The sequence below is a fragment of the Peromyscus eremicus genome, chromosome 23 (assembly GCF_949786415.1).
Source record: "Peromyscus eremicus chromosome 23, PerEre_H2_v1, whole genome shotgun sequence".
Lineage (NCBI taxonomy): Eukaryota > Metazoa > Chordata > Mammalia > Rodentia > Cricetidae > Peromyscus > Peromyscus eremicus.
In genome coordinates this window covers 41,034,047-41,049,582 of record NC_081438.1, presented here as the reverse complement: position 1 = coordinate 41,049,582, position 15,536 = coordinate 41,034,047, and the positions used below count along the sequence as shown (strand labels likewise).

Sequence of the window (15,536 nt, the reverse complement as noted above, 5' to 3'; positions counted from 1 at the left end):
CAGTTCAGATTACAAGCCTCTTCCCACTGTACACTCAGACATATACCTCTGCCCTACACAGAGACATATTGATGAGCAAAGTATGGAGTGGAAAGATGATAAAAGTATGAGGTGTTAGGACCTCCCTCTCTTAGAAGTTAGTTCATGCAGAGCCACTATAATGTCATATGACCAAGGAACAACAAAATGCCAGGATTAGACATATAGACAAGTTCTATAAAGACATAAATGTGAACATTGATTGTATTATGTCAGAATTAGAATAATAACTGCAGCAGGTTTGGCCTGAGGATTTTTCTTGGACACTGACCACTAAGAGTTAATAATACACTGCTTGGGACATGGCAAAATGCCCAGGGTGGTTGAAGATTTTGTTTTGGTCTAGTGTCCTTGAAACAACCAAAGCTATGAGCCTGAGAACAGGCTGTCACATGCCTCTAGATTCTTAAAAATTGGGTTATGGGGTTAACAAGTAAGAATGATAATTCTGTTTATTAATGATGTCAAAACTTGAGGAAAATGATTGGAAATGATAATTCTGTTCTGTCATAGTGTATTGATGATGACTAAAAGATGAGCAAAAGGAAGTGAAACACTGTCCAAAACCAAGAATGATATGATCTATGTTTTGGAACATCATGAATGTATCCCTGCTTACTAAATTCTGTATAAATAAACATTCTGGCTGTTAGTCAGTCAGGCTACAAGATTCTGACCACCATAGCCTGGCTCACTTCCTTCCCCGCCAACTCCTCACACCCTCTGCGGACCTCTCCACCACCTGGGATGGCTTCCAGCAGTTTGCTATGGACCTCTCCATGTCATGCTTTGTTGGTGTCTGAGTATACCTTCCCAACATCAATATATATGCCTATTCAGTACGTCTTTGTATACAATCTCAAGCTAATTTCCAATGTATTTCTAATATATTTAAAACAAAAAAAGGATCCAATAGAATTTGGTATGTGTGTGTAATAAACCTAATTTAATTTGGGGGAGGTAAACATTCTCTTTGATACAAAATTTGATAGTCGATGCAGAGTCGAATGTATTATAAAGACTGGAAACAAACAAGAAGCAGATGTATTTTACCTGGGGAAATGTAACCGAACCAAATCAAGGTTATACTTAATTCGGCTAACTTATGGTTTCATTTGGAAGATTTCAAGTGACATTAAGTCAGTAGTTCCTCACTAAGCCACTATAGCTAAAGTAGTAATGAGAAGAACAATTGATTTAAAAGCCCATTCTGCTAAATGTAGTTACCCAGGCAGACGTTAGAAAGGAGCATGCAGGTCTTCTCTCAGTAGGATAATGATATCATAACAAATTGGCAATGAGCTTCGTGGCCCAGGTATCAGTTCTTAGGGGGAAATGACTCTGGCCCACAGACCTTGATTTTTACATCAAAATATGCCTCAAGTGGGTCCCGAGATGGAATTGATTCACTCTGAAGGCCCTGCTCTTGACACTCTGTACCAAATGTGTTTAAGTGCATAATATTACAAATTCAGGGAGGATTCTAAGTACCACCTATCAGAACAGAATAAAGGGATGTCACACTAAACAAATATTACTTTGTCAAAGTGAATAGGTTAAGCTGAATTAGTGATACAGGAGCCCCCCAAAAATGCTTGTAGTGGGTGATGTTTCTGGAAGAGGTCAGTTTCTATTTTTCAATTAGACCTCCTTGTGGATATAGTATTTACATTTAATCAGTCCTTGGGTTGAAGTTGACACTATCTACAGCTAAAACTAAATCATTTCCAAGAGATAAATATCTTTCTGGCTCTTGCCTAGACCTGCAACCAAGAAGCCAGATCAAAGCAGGGCTTCATTTTATCCGAGCAAACATTTACAGAGCAGGGCTGTGTTGAGCGCTGCAGAGCTTAGGCTGTGTGACCCTCACTCACTGTCTGTTCTTAGGGATCTTAGACTGGAGGGAGATGAGACCGGATCATAAATGACCGCACTCCAGTTAGAGAGCACCCGTTCCAAAAATAAAAACTAAAAAAGCTCCCAAAGACAGATCCACGAAGGTTGGGGTGAGCAACAGGAACTTGGCTGGAGACGATGACAGCTGGGGGTCATTATGAAGGGACACATTCTGGATGCAGCAAGTGATAGGAGCCTGTGTCAGAAGTGTGCAGAGGATTTGTCCTGTACAAATGCTAAATGTACAACACTACACCAGGAGACACTGATAATCTAGGAGGCCAGGGTCACACGAAAGTGGCATTAAAAACTAGGGCAAGGGCTGGAGAGATGGCTCAGAGGTTAAGAGCACTGGCTGCTCTTCCAGAGGTCCTGAGTTCAATTCCCAGCAACCACATGGTGGCTCACAACCATCTGTAATGAGATGGCACCCTCTTCTGTATACATAATAAATAAATAAATCTTTAAAAAAAAAAAAAAAAAGAACTAGGGCAAGGGTTTTATACTGGATCTGGTAAGAACTGAAGAACCATCGGGTATTGAAAGACTTAGTTATAATGCTGAAGCAGAACCAATCTCACACACACAGTTATTTAACAATAAGAACGTTTTATTAGTACACGTGCCAGAAAGAAAAATGGAGTTAAACCATGCCAGTGTTGGGTAAACCTATAGCCCAGTGGTGCTCGGCCATCACTGTCTCTGCCACTCTATGTCAGACTGTGACTAAGTGTGCGTAAGGAATGCTTCAGTCTCAGTACAGCTGCCACAACTTATGCAGAATTACCACATCTCCATAAAGTCACACTCCGAGGCGACTAGAGAGAGCCAAGCATCTCCTTGGACATGTGTGTCTTCTCGTAGACAACATGGACCTCACAGAAGATCCTAGCATCATTCCTGGTCTCGTCAGCCTAAACTGGTTTACAATGACCCTAAAGCGGTCAGTGGAAAGAGGAACCAGGAGACCACCTTTGGTATGAGCCCAGAAGGTTCATCCCTGGATCAGTGGGAGGGGCCCATTTCAGCCATTGCCAATTCTTTCTATCATGCACCTCTACCAGTAATGGATATCTGAGTGTGCGCTCTTTATTTTTTAGCACATTAAAGACACAGAGATGTACAGTGAGAGAGTGTGTACATTATACGGCACAATTGAAATTTCAAGGGATTGTCATGAGCATGCTGCCCCAAACCTCAGGAGTGTAAACACCCTACTATGGAGACCTCTGCTCCCAGGCGTGGCTCTTTAAGACCGCCGTATTCACCAGTGAGCTCCTGTCTGTGTCTTTGAATCAAACCTTAATGATCATGAACCAAACACAGCCAGAAGGGCAGCAAAATACAGCCCGTCATTCCCAATGTGTTGTGGTTTTTCTGTTTTTCACTTTGTGTTTTTGAGCTATTTGCCTCTTAGGCCTATGTAGTCAATGCCCACCACCACAAGAGTCACCTTCAGAGGGAAGCTGAGATGCCTTTCCCTCACACTGGGTGACCACTCAAAGTCAGATCAGTACCTTCTCCAAATTGAGCCCTGGTGACTTGTAGGGACAGGAAGGATCTACCATGCTCACCACTGAGGCACTGGCTCCCTAGGGTTGGTGAAGGGCAAACAGCTCACCCGTTCATTGCTCACGTTTACTGTACCACTCCAGCAGCATGGTCTGCGGCTCTACTGTGGTGGGGAAGGGTAGGTCCTTGTCCTTTTACCCAGTGGCTTTCACAAGTGTGTCCCACCCAGCCATGGCTGTCCCTGGAACTGCCTGGCAGAGAAGGTGAGCAAGAGAGAAGCCAGGTTAACAGAGCTCCATCCCATCACCGACTTCCACTAAAACAGACCATCTTTAGATAGCAGAGCCTGGTGCTCAGAGTGTGAGAAGCCAGTGTGGTGTCTCCAAGTAGCTCTGGGACACTCAGATGGGTTCTGAAGGTTGCCCAGATGAGCTTCGTGTTCCAGCTCTGCCCCTCACTGGGACTTCTCGGGTTAGCTACTGTTGATGTCCCTGAGTGTTTTCTGTCAGGAAGGGGAGCTCCTGCATTCGTCCCTGCTGACTCTCCCTGCTGTATCCCTCTTGACAACCTGATGCCCACTTCTCTTCAGACGTCCCCAAAGAACAGCGGCTGCAGGCCGTGCAGGCAGCCATCCTGCTGCTGGCGGACGAGAACAGGGAGGCCCTGCAGACGCTCCTGTGCTTCCTCCACGATGTGGTGAACTTGGTGGAAGAGAATCAGATGACGCCCATGAATCTGGCCGTGTGTCTGGCCCCCTCCCTCTTTCACCTCAACTTACTGAAGAAAGAAAGCTCGCCGAGGTGAGTTTTCCTCAGCGTTGGCCCTCGTTCCCAAACTGGGTCTCCCCACCAACGTCCATTCTCTTCAGGAAAATAAAACAAAAGTGTTCTCGTGGTAGAGTTCAGACAGAAGACTAGGAGGCACCCTCATCCCTGGGCTGGGGCTCATGGCACCCCTGAGGTAGCCCTGAAGGATGTCAGTTGAGATCCAGAAAGCCAGAGAAGTTGGATTTTATTCTATTTACTTGGGAAGGGGAAGGAACATACATAAAAAGGAATTTTACAATCCTTGGTTTTAAAAGGCTATATTTAAAAGACAACGCACAGGAACCTGCAGTTGAGCGGTTTCAAGTGGAGAAAACCAATAGTTTTTCCACCTTCAGCTCTTCCTGTCTTTGTATTTTTCCATGGCTTTTGGTTGTGCGTTGTCAGCCTGCCAGCCTGCCTTGGAGCATCTAGAGATGTGTGGTCATTGGTTTTAATTTGGAAAGGAGAAAGCCTGGGGTCTGGGCCTCATCTGGGGATAAACAGCAAACAGATGAGACTATCTGGGTATCCCAGCATACCCCGGCTGGGGATCTGCTTAGCGCATTCATATTCAATTACAGAGTCATCCAAAAGAAATATGCCACCGGGAAGCCGGATCAGAAGGACCTCAATGAAAATCTAGCAGCAGCCCAGGGGCTCGCCCACATGATCACAGAATGCAACCGACTCTTTGAGGTGAGGGCTTGGAACTAGGGGCAGGCTGGGAATGAACGGCCGCCCGTTTATGATTCTTATCTCTTTGCGCTCCATTTTCTGATGACAGCAGTGTGCACTGCAGCTCTGGTCTCTGCCCCAGGAGTTATGAAGAGCTAGCTCTTCAGTCCAGGCTCTGGCAGTCACTGGCACTTGGGGCTCACCATGATGACAGCTTTTCATGCAGACAGTTCAATTGCCTTCCTTTGCCAGGTTCAAGGTTCAAGTTTCAGAAAATTAAATATTTTATTTTTGCCTTGATTAGACTTGATTAGAGTCTTCCTCTATCTCTCTGTCTCTCTGCCTGTCTCTCTGTCTCTCTTTCTCTCTGTGTGTGTATGCACGTGTGCCTGAGTACGATGGAGTAATCCTTGTCACTAGAATCATTGACAGCCTAGGACTATAGCCATACATGCATTACAGAGGCAAGTGGATGGGACGCCTGGCACCCTCTGTGGCAACATTGGCATTTGTCAGTGGGAGAGCTGTACTGCAAATAGTGAAGACATGTCTGAGTCATGGCTGTGTTTTCCCTCCATGTGTCAATGTGTGTGAATGAGTGATGCTGTCTGAGCCCACTCTGCCAAATGGAATAAAAAGAGAAGAGGAACACGTGATCAGGAAGGCTTTCCAGTGTTCTTGAATAATAATCATAAGCTCACAAACCCTATTTATGTCTCCCAACTTTAGGAAGGTCCCTCCTATCCTTAGACCTGATCTTGGATGTCCCACAGCCCATGCTCACCCTTGACTGTAGAGAGTTGACTTTGTCTCTGTCAGCCTCAGAACTTCTCTAGCTCAGGGCTTTGCTCTTTCATGCATTCACTGGATCAGGTTCCACATGAGATGGTGGTCCAGTCTCGGAGCTCCTACTTGGAGGCTGAAATCCATGCCCCCAGCCTGGAAGACTTGGGAACACAGCTGGCAGAGAGCGGGGCAACTTTCCACACATACCTGGAACATCTTGTCCAAGGCCTCCAGAAAGAAGCGAGGGAGAAATTCAAAGGGTGGGTCACATGTTCCAGCCTCGACAACACAGACCTTGCTTTCAAAAAGGTAAGATTCGCTTCTGCTGCAGAATGTGTGCTTACCCATGGGACTTAGCACCTGCTGGAACAGGTAAGGCCCAGGTGCCATTCAGAAGCTCTGTTCAAAGGCCACCCACAGCACTCTCATCAGAGCCTAGGCTATACGGCAGGGATGCTGGATCCTAGTCGGTCTGTGCTCTTTTCTGTGTGATGCCAGGGAAAACCAATGTCCAGCATTTTTTCACTTGCAAAGAGGAACACTTTAAGAGTGCCTGTCTGAGGAGAACTACATAAAAGTCAAGTGGATTAGAACACGTCTGGCTCACGCCACTCGAGTGTGTTTGTGGCTGTGGCTGTTTTGATTATCATTCTTCTCCTCGTCAGCTTGAGGACTGAAGTATTTGCATTTTAACTCTGGGTGCAGTGTGACCGGCTCACTTTATATAACCAGCTGTGGCTTGGAATGCCCGGCACAGCAGGGGAGGGCTGGGTGGCCCCTTAGTAATCTCCTCAGCTTCTGCCCGTGTCTTTGCCAAGGTGGGGGACGGGAACCCACTGAAGCTGTGGAAGGCGTCGGTGGAGGTAGAGGCCCCACCGTCCGTGGTGTTGAACCGAGTGCTGAGAGAACGCCACCTATGGGATGAGGACTTCGTGCAGTGGAAAGTTGTGGAGACTTTGGACAGGCAAACAGAAGTCTACCAGTACGTGCTGAACAGCATGGCCCCACATCCCTCCAGAGACTTCGTGGTTCTCAGGTAACCTGGACTCCGTGGTGTATGAAATGAGGTCCTGCCCCAAAGGCAAGGGAAAACACTTTTCCGAGTCCTCCCAGCCTGCCCTGGGGCTCTAAGCTCCTCCCCTCTGACTTTGCCCTGTTTACACCTGACTTCCAGCATCTTCACCTATTTACAGCTCCGCCCAAGCTCTCCAATGGCCCATCTCCCCCGTGGTGCCCACAGTTTATCAGGCCACGAATATCACTCACATCCTCAGAACAGTGGCCCAGAATAGCTGCTGTTTGTCGGATTTGTCTGCCAAATTATGCAAATCAAAGCCAATTGGCTTTTCTCATGGTTTTGTCTTCATCTTGGAGAACTTGAAGATGGGAGTGTGTGTGACCTCACGTGTTCGCAACTAATGGTGATGTGTGGAAATTCACCCGCTCAGCCCTGAAAGTCCCAGTGTGCAGAGACACCGGGCATTCCATTAGAATTCAGTCTTGGCAAAGCCTCCTGAGCCCTGTGTCTGCCATTGAAATATGGTTTCTGGTGGGCTTAAAGGCTAGTCCCAAATCCCTGCCCTCTGGCCTTGGAGGAGGAGGATGCTCAGCCAATCACAGGAAGTTTGCACAGCAGAAATGCACTATTTCAGAGCAAGAGCAGGGGTTGGGGAAGAGTTAAGACCATGAACAAAATGTAATTAGAGCAATATATCCTTTTTATTAAAAACACGATTAAACAATCTCTTCTTCGGGGATCAGCAGTGTAAGAGGATTCTCTAGCGAAATCCCCAAATGTATATTTGAAATAGTTGCCTTCTGAGGTGAGCTTGGAGGGCAAGCCAAAGCTGACTGTTCATGTGTCCTTTGTGCATTTGGTTTGGATCCTTGGGACCTTAACTTTTAAGGTCCATTTCTCCTAAATATAAATATAAATATGTATCCCAGCAGCTGGGGTGGCCTCTGGCCAGTTATTAGGGCATCACTCATCTTGTGGTATGAAAACGTAACCCTCCCACTCACAAGCAGAAAGCAGTGATGTCCAGGACTGAAGCTGCAGAGATGGGCAGTCCCTGCACTGAACTTCCCTCATTCTGTCTCCACGGTGATCCCTCCAGCCTGCTGCCTACTGCAGACTATTCCGTCATACCTCATGCCAGCCAGAGCTTCTGGCTCCGAGGAGGGCCGTGGTGGGCAGCAGCAGGCTCCTCGTGGTCTCCACTCAGAGTTCAGATTTGTGTGTGTGTGTGTGTGTGTGAGAGAGAGAGAGAGAGAGAGAGACAGAGACAGAGACAGAGACAGAGACAGAGAGACAGAGAGAATGTGTGAAAGTGTGTGAAAGACTGTGTGTGTGTGTGTGTGTGTGAGAGAGAGAGAGAGAGAGAGAGAGAGAGAGAGAGAGAGAGAATGTGTGAAAGTGTGTGAAAGACTGTGTGTGTGTGTATGTGTGAGAGAGTATGTGAGGGTGTGTGTGTGTATATGTGTGTGTGTGTGTGTGTGAGAGAGAGAGAGAGAGAGAGACAGAGAGAATGTGTGAAAGTGTGTGAAAGACTGTGTGTGTGTGTGTGTGTGTGTGTGTGTGTGAGAGAGAGAGAGAGAGAGAGAGAGAATGTGTGAAAGTGTGTGAAAGACTGTGTGTGTGTGTGTATGTGTGAGAGAGTATGTGAGGGTGTGTGTGTGTATGTGTGTGTGTGAGAGAGAATGTATGTGTGAAAGTATATGAGAGACTGTGTGTGTGTGAAAGTGTGTGTATATGTGTGAGAGTGTGTATATAAGAGAGTATGTGTTTGAGTGTGTGAAAGTGTGTGTGAGAGAGTATGCATGAGAGTGTGTGCACATATATGAGTGAGTGTGTGAGATTGTGTGTGTGTGTGTGTGTGTGTGTGCACATGCCTGCACACGTGTGCCTAGGCCAAAGGTCAGTCTTGCATGTTGTTCCTCAGGAGCCATCTACTTCATTATTTTTGAGGCAGAATCTGTCTTTGGGACCTGGGGTAGTAGGCTGAGCGGACTGGCCAGGAAGCTCCAGGGAACATCTTGCCTCCACCTCCGCAGTGATGGGATTCTGAGTGTGCACCATCATGCCTGGCTGTTATGCCATGCTGGGGACTGAACTCAGTTCCTGTGTGTATGCTCCTTCATCCACTAAGCTGTCCCCTCTTTATGTTCTCCGGGGACAGTCAGTAAATAACAAAGGATTCAAGCTGACTTGTCTTAGAGGGACTAAATAATGCGAGGAGATGGGAAGGGTGGAATCTCAGTGTAGCCCAAGGCTTAAAGGAGAAGTAGGTGGACCGTGGTGCTCCAGGATTAGCGCGCCATGCGCCAGACCTGGTTCAGGCCAGCAGAAACTCCCTGTTTGATTCAAGGAGGAGAGGGAGGAGGGAAGAGGAACTTGCAGGCAGGGTTTAAGACATAGTCTTTCTGACACGCCAGACTTCCTTATATCCAAATTCTCATCAAGTGTCTTAGCTTCTTTTCTGTTGTTTATAATGGAACAATCGGAAGCAGTGATTCCGATGGAGAGTAGATATGTACTCCCCTCTCAAGAGGAGGCTGAGCCGGCTGAGAGCTCCAGGTCATAGCGGCAAAGGACATTGCAGGGCAGAGCAGTCCTACCACAGAAAGCTGCTTCCACGGAAAAGCCACTCCTCCGGTAACTCGTTAACTAGATAACCCGAGAGTGGATTAATCTGAGGACAGCATCTGATTGCATCCACGGGGACCCATGCCCTCCATGTACCAGTTAGAATGCTCTCTCCGCTACTCAGCTGTAATGACCTTCCTATGTCTCCGTCTGGACACGAATTAACTGTTCATTTCTTCTCCCACTCAAGAGCTACTCAGCTATCTGAACAAAGCTATCAGGACAACACAGGCTCAATTTCTTTCCAAGTAGGCATCAGCAGATCCTGTGTTTGCTAAAACTTTCATCACTTCCTCCAGGAAGCCTTCCCTGTATTCCTCCCCTGCCTGGGCCCCTGATCCCAGCTCTGCATAGACACACACTGCACTTCCCACACCGGCTTCAGGGCTCCTTCTAGAGTGTATGCATCTTCATGCCCTTCACGGCCTCTCAGGCCCGGCACATGGATGTGCTCAACAGACAAACAGAACAATTGAGTGAGCACATGCTGATTCTAATGGTGGCCTTTTGATGATCGGCGGGGGCTTCGGGAGACGAGGATGGGGCTCAATTCCAAACCCAGGTCCAGGAGCTTCCACCCTCTGAGCGGGAGGTTGGTATCTGTCCTTTGAACCTCATTTTGTAAACTTTACACAAGCTCATGGAGACCATTAGCTTAATCCAAGTGCCTAGCATTGGAGCTGGAGCCCAGGTTGGGGGCAGGCGGATTTGCATGTGAGTTCCACCGTGTGCTTGGGGCCTCCTGTCTCTCTTGCCATCACTCTGAAGCACAGCCTGTTTGACTCCAGGACCTGGAAGACCGACTTGCCCAAAGGAATGTGCACCCTGGTGTCCCTGTCTGTGGAGCATGAAGAAGCCCAGCTGATGGGCGGAGTGCGCGCGGTGGTGATGGACTCTCAGTACCTGATAGAGCCATGTGGTTCTGGCAAGTCCAGGCTGACCCACATCTGCAGGATAGACCTGAAGTAAGTGGTCACACTGGGTGTTGGCAGACCAAGTTCCCGTGAGCCTCAGCTGGTGTATTGTGTGCACGTGAACGCTGCTTGTCGCTCCGTTTCTTCTTCCGCTCGTCTGTGTCCTCACCTTTGTGAACCAGCACACACCATGGTCTCCCACCTCCCCATTTCCTAAAATGCTGACATTTAGCCTTTAGAATTTGCTCTTCGTTTTCTTTTTCTAATTTATGCATTTCTTTTCGCAAACCTGTAATGGTGTTTGTGGCATACGCAAGGATGTTTTGACATAGGTCCACATGGCAGAATCATCAGGTCAAAGTATGAAAATATCCAGCAATGATTAAGAACATGCTTCCCCTACAGTCACCCAAATAGCACACGGTCACTCATGGAGGCCAGCAAGCCAGCCTTGTGGAAGGGGATGGACGGATGGTCGGTAGAGTCAGGGAACGGAGTGTTAGAATGAAAATCAATAGAGGCTCCCAAAACACTTCTGGCTCTTCTCTGGCACAGTGAGGTAACTACTCATTAAAGCCACCTGTAATACATTTTAGAGGGGCACGCAAGTCCCAGCAGACAAACTTAGTCAGCGGTCAAAGAAGTGGAGACATCCCTTACTATGTGCTGATGACAGCATACAGGTACACAAACCTTCAAATTCACGATGAGAAAAGTCACTGTACTCATCATGATTGCTTGGAGCCTGCAGCCAAACTGGGATGCGGCCTCATGTGATCAACTTTTATCTCCCCAACCCCAAGTCTAGAGTCTCTGGTCGGCGCCATCCTACCCTCTGACTCCGCGATTTCCCCGTTTTCAGACTCCACGCAGAAGTAAGACTATGCGGCTCTTAGCCTTCTGTGCTTAGCTAATCGTGTTGAACACAAGAATATCCTTCAGCTTCGTCATTGTGGCAAAAAGAGGGCATCTCCCTTTTTAAGACTAAGAATTATCAGGTAGATATAGACAGACAGATAGACAGACGGACAGACAGATGATAGGTAGACAGACAGGCAGAAGTGTGTGTGTGTGTGTGTGTATGTATGTATGTATGTATGTATGTATGTATGTATGTATGTATATGCCACGTTTGCTTTATTTGCCCACTGAGCGCTGAACACTTAGGTTAATTCCACATCCCGGCTTTTATGAATGACTCTGCAGGGGGCATGAATGTGGAGATGCTGACTGCATTTTCTCTGGATGTGTACCCAGTAGCAGGGTCATTGGATCCCCTGGTGTCGTCCTTATTTCCTATTTTGAGAACGCATACAGAACACACAGGTACATCAGGCTCAGTAAACAGGAATTCTATTCTTTTACGTTTCTTTTTTATTTATTTTGATTCTTGTGTATGTAGCATATGCCTGTGTCCATGTTCATATGTACATGTGCCCATGTGGAAGCAGATGGCCAAGCAGAGGTCACTTCTAAGTGTCTTCCTCGGTAGCTCCCTTTGGGTGCCTGGCGTGGAGGGGAGGCATAGTTTCTCACTGAACCTGGCGCTCACTGATTGGCTAGACTGGCTGGCCATCCAGCCTCAAGAAAACTTCCTGTTTCTGCCACACCCCGCTTTTTTCACAGGTGCTGAGGACTGCTGCTTGGGATCCTCAAGTTCCCACAGCAAACTCTTCATTGGCTGAGCCTTCTCTTCAGGCCCTGTTGTGTTTCTTGTATGCCTGTTTCCTCCATGTCCCTAGTTTAAATTGAATTGAACACTTTAAGGCATTCAAGATGCTAACACTGAATTCTGTACTTAGGTAGATATAATTCAGTGCGGTTTTGTTGTTGATTTTGGTTTTTGAGACAGGGTTCCTCTGTATAGTCCTGACTGTCCTGGAACTCTCTCTGTAGACTAGGCTGGCCTTGAACTCAGAGATCTGCCTGCCTCTGTCTCCTGAGTGCTAGGATTAAAGGCGTGCGCCACCACCACCCGGCTTATTGTAGGTTTTTGGTGAATTCTAGATTCAGTATGAGTCTTCCTGTTCACTTTGAGAACTTAGTGTCATCTTGAAGAACCTGATGAACTGTAAAGACAGAATGCTTGGTGACAAAATGCGGGGGGACAATGAGGTCCTCAGACCCGTGAGGCTGCAGCCACAAGCTGTTGCCAGGGTACTGATGACCCAGAGGGCAGCCCTATCCCCTGACAGGTGTCCCACCTCCTTCTGCTCTCTCCCCACAGGGGTCACTCCCCGGAATGGTACAGCAAAGGCTTCGGACACCTCTGTGCTGCAGAAGTTGCCAGAATCAGAAACTCTTTCCAGCCTCTCATTGCTGAGGGTCCAGAAACAAAAATCTGAGCTGGCCCCAGTGTGACGTCAAACTCAGGGAACCGGAAGGGAAACCAACCCGCGGTGTGGGGCCTGTACAAGGAGAAGGAAACACTGTCCCGGTGGGAACCGGAGGCCACAGAGTATGTTCCTAACCTGCCGGGAGATGGCTAATCCCTACTAATACAACGTCTTGGACATTTATCTATGTTGCTTAAAATTAAATGGGCTATTCCTTACGCATTGCCTAATTTGCTATTTAAAGGCTTCTAAGAAGCGTGTTTTAGCTGTAAATAAATGTACTGTAGCATTTGTACATGTGTGTGTATATCTCCCTTTGCTGTATATATGTAAAATATGGTTTTATATATAATTGTCTGACTCTGTGAGTCTCCTCACATGGCACTTCCCAGGTTGCAAAAGACCCCGTGTCCCTCCTGTCCCACCAGCTGAGCAGAATCTGCTGTCAAACACCAAGGCGTGACACGTGTAGTCTGTCAGCCTTCCCACGCTAACCCAAAGACCAGCTAGCCAAAGAAAAATAGCGTTAAAAGCTTCTTCCACATGTTGGCCTCTTATTTCTGATGTTTAAAAACTGGAGTGGGGGTGTTGAGATAAACTGAATGAAATAATATTTGCTTCTCTCTAACACAAAGCAACAGATAGAGAGTTTACTGCCAAATCCAAGGCTAGATTGTGCGTTGCCTCCGGGCCCACTCTGTGAAATTTGAGTGAGATGTCAGGTGACCACTGCAGTTGGCACCAGGGACTGAAACAGAACTGGTACCCCCCACCCCTACATCGGGGTGAACAGTGGAGCCCGTCCACAAAGCTAAAGGGAGCCCCCACGTCCTCTCAAGACTCAGAGAGTTCTCATAATGCTGTTTAGTGATCTATGTGACCAGTGGCCGATACGGCCACAGTGATTCAACATGTTCTTGCACTGACTTTGACTCTGGACACCAGACCAAGTGAGATGATGGTCCATCAAGTGTCCAGAGTCATCACAGCTTCAGGGAATTTAGAGTTATCCTATAGATGACGCTCTTAAAATCTAATCCATTAAAAATCTTGCAATTTAAAAGACAGGGTTTTAAATTAACAAAAGACCAAAACTGTATCATTCGTTATCTGTCAGAATTACAGGCAGATGTATCAATCCTATGTTTCTTCATTAGCCAGCTCCAGCACCCATGTGTTTGACCCCCAACCTTATTTATTATTGTACAGACTGAGCAAAAGTGAGAATGGATTTGCTATTTTTATTGTAATGCAACATCTGTAGAGAGATAACTTATTATGTCTGGCTTCCAGGGGAGATTTTCTTAGGTTGTCTGGACAGAGACTGATAACCCAATTCAGCAACTGTTGTTAGAAGAAAAGCAAAAACAAATGTGTCTTTTCAGGGTGGTTGTTGTATTATACACACTAATTCAGTGTTTTATCTGTGGTGTGCAATCATTTTATTGGGAGGACTAAAGATGTTTTCTGTATGTCTGGTGTGGCACAAGGGAAATCAGGGTAGGAATTTTTCATTCTCATGTCTGCCTGGGAGAGTGTCAGTCAGAATGCAGGTCACTGGGCAGTGCTCTGTGGACTGGACAGTTTCACTGCTGCCATTACGTCATGCACACCATGCTGGATGACCTTTTACGTACTGGTAAGGTCATCAATGGAGCTTAGTCGGCTCCACACTGTTCCTGCTCCAGCGATGGGCACCCGGGATGAATGGCATTGTTTCCCAAGGAGCATCTTTGCTTAGCACACACTGGGAATCACCTGAAGACCTTGTTAAAATGCTCTGATCCAGGCAGTCCGGGTGGACCTGACATTCTGTATTTCTAATGAGCCCAAGGGATGCAGGTTGCTGGCCTCAAGGACACACATTGAGAAAGAAAGACCCAGGGAATGCTTAAAACTGAATAAAATGATGTGATTGTGTTTCTCACCCCCTTTCTCTTCCAGCTAACCTGACTTTTCAATTTTATGCACATACTAATCACAGCACCTCTGCTAACCACAAGATGCGTCTTTAAAATAAAGGAAAAGGGAGTGGAGAAAAATGATGCAGTGAGCTTTGTTTGTCAAAATACAATGCCACAGTATTTTATTCATTGTTATCTTGCCGATGGAAATAAAATATTTGCATTTAAATATTATATTTATACCTCATGTATATTCTTACCTCAATTGTTGGTATCAATCATCAGTTGTAAATAATTGCCAAGGCAGATAAATTTATATACATTAAATATTTCCTATTTTCTATAAAATACATGTGGGTTCTCATGATTGATTCTGTCAGTAGAAAGCGTGCTTCATGAGGAAGACTTCTCTAGAAGACAGTTTTCCATGAGGTTAGCTCCTTTGACTCCAAACACAAAGATGTCAACAGACAATTGACAGGTTAGATGTTGGGTGTCAGAGCTGGAGAGATGACTCAGTGTTAAGAGCACTTGCTGCTCTTCCAGAGGACCTGGGTTCGGTTCCCAGCACCCACACAGTGGCTCTCAACTGCCTCTACCTCCAATGCCAGATGACCCAGTTCTCACCTCTGGCCTCCAGGCACACGCACGCAACAGACACACGTACTTTAAAAAGGGAGATCTGGGAAGAGTTGGGGGAGGAGATAGAGTACGATTTAAAAAAAAAAAAAAATCAGAATATATGGTATGAAAAAATTAACAAAAATTATTAAAATAATACAAATTAATCTTTAAATACTAGGTATCTTGGGTCTAAGGCATTAAAGTAACATAGAATTCATATTTCTTTCATCTGAAGTTTGTTTGTTTTTGAGACAGGATTTCTCTGCATCCCCTGGCTGTCTTAGAACTTGCTTTGTAGACCAGGCTGACCTTGAACTCAGAGACCCTGCCTGCCTCTGCCTCCCTAGTGCTGGGATTAAAGACATGGGATACCACCACTCAGCTTAATCTGGAGGTTA

General features: G+C 46.5%; 1 protein-coding gene across 1 annotated transcript in view; it reads left to right on the top strand.

Moving 5' to 3' along the window:
- Stard13 (StAR related lipid transfer domain containing 13) overlaps positions 1-14,765 on the top strand; it is a 170,113-nt gene extending 155,348 nt beyond the window's left edge. The window contains exons 9-14 of the mRNA XM_059249337.1: positions 4,037-4,247; positions 4,835-4,949; positions 5,802-6,023; positions 6,533-6,750; positions 10,149-10,325; positions 12,502-14,765. Coding sequence (XP_059105320.1) covers positions 4,037-4,247; positions 4,835-4,949; positions 5,802-6,023; positions 6,533-6,750; positions 10,149-10,325; positions 12,502-12,619 — 1,061 coding nt within the window. The 3' untranslated portion in view covers positions 12,620-14,765. The remainder of the gene's footprint in view (positions 1-4,036; positions 4,248-4,834; positions 4,950-5,801; positions 6,024-6,532; positions 6,751-10,148; positions 10,326-12,501) is intronic.
- The last annotated feature ends 771 nt before the right edge of the window (positions 14,766-15,536 follow it).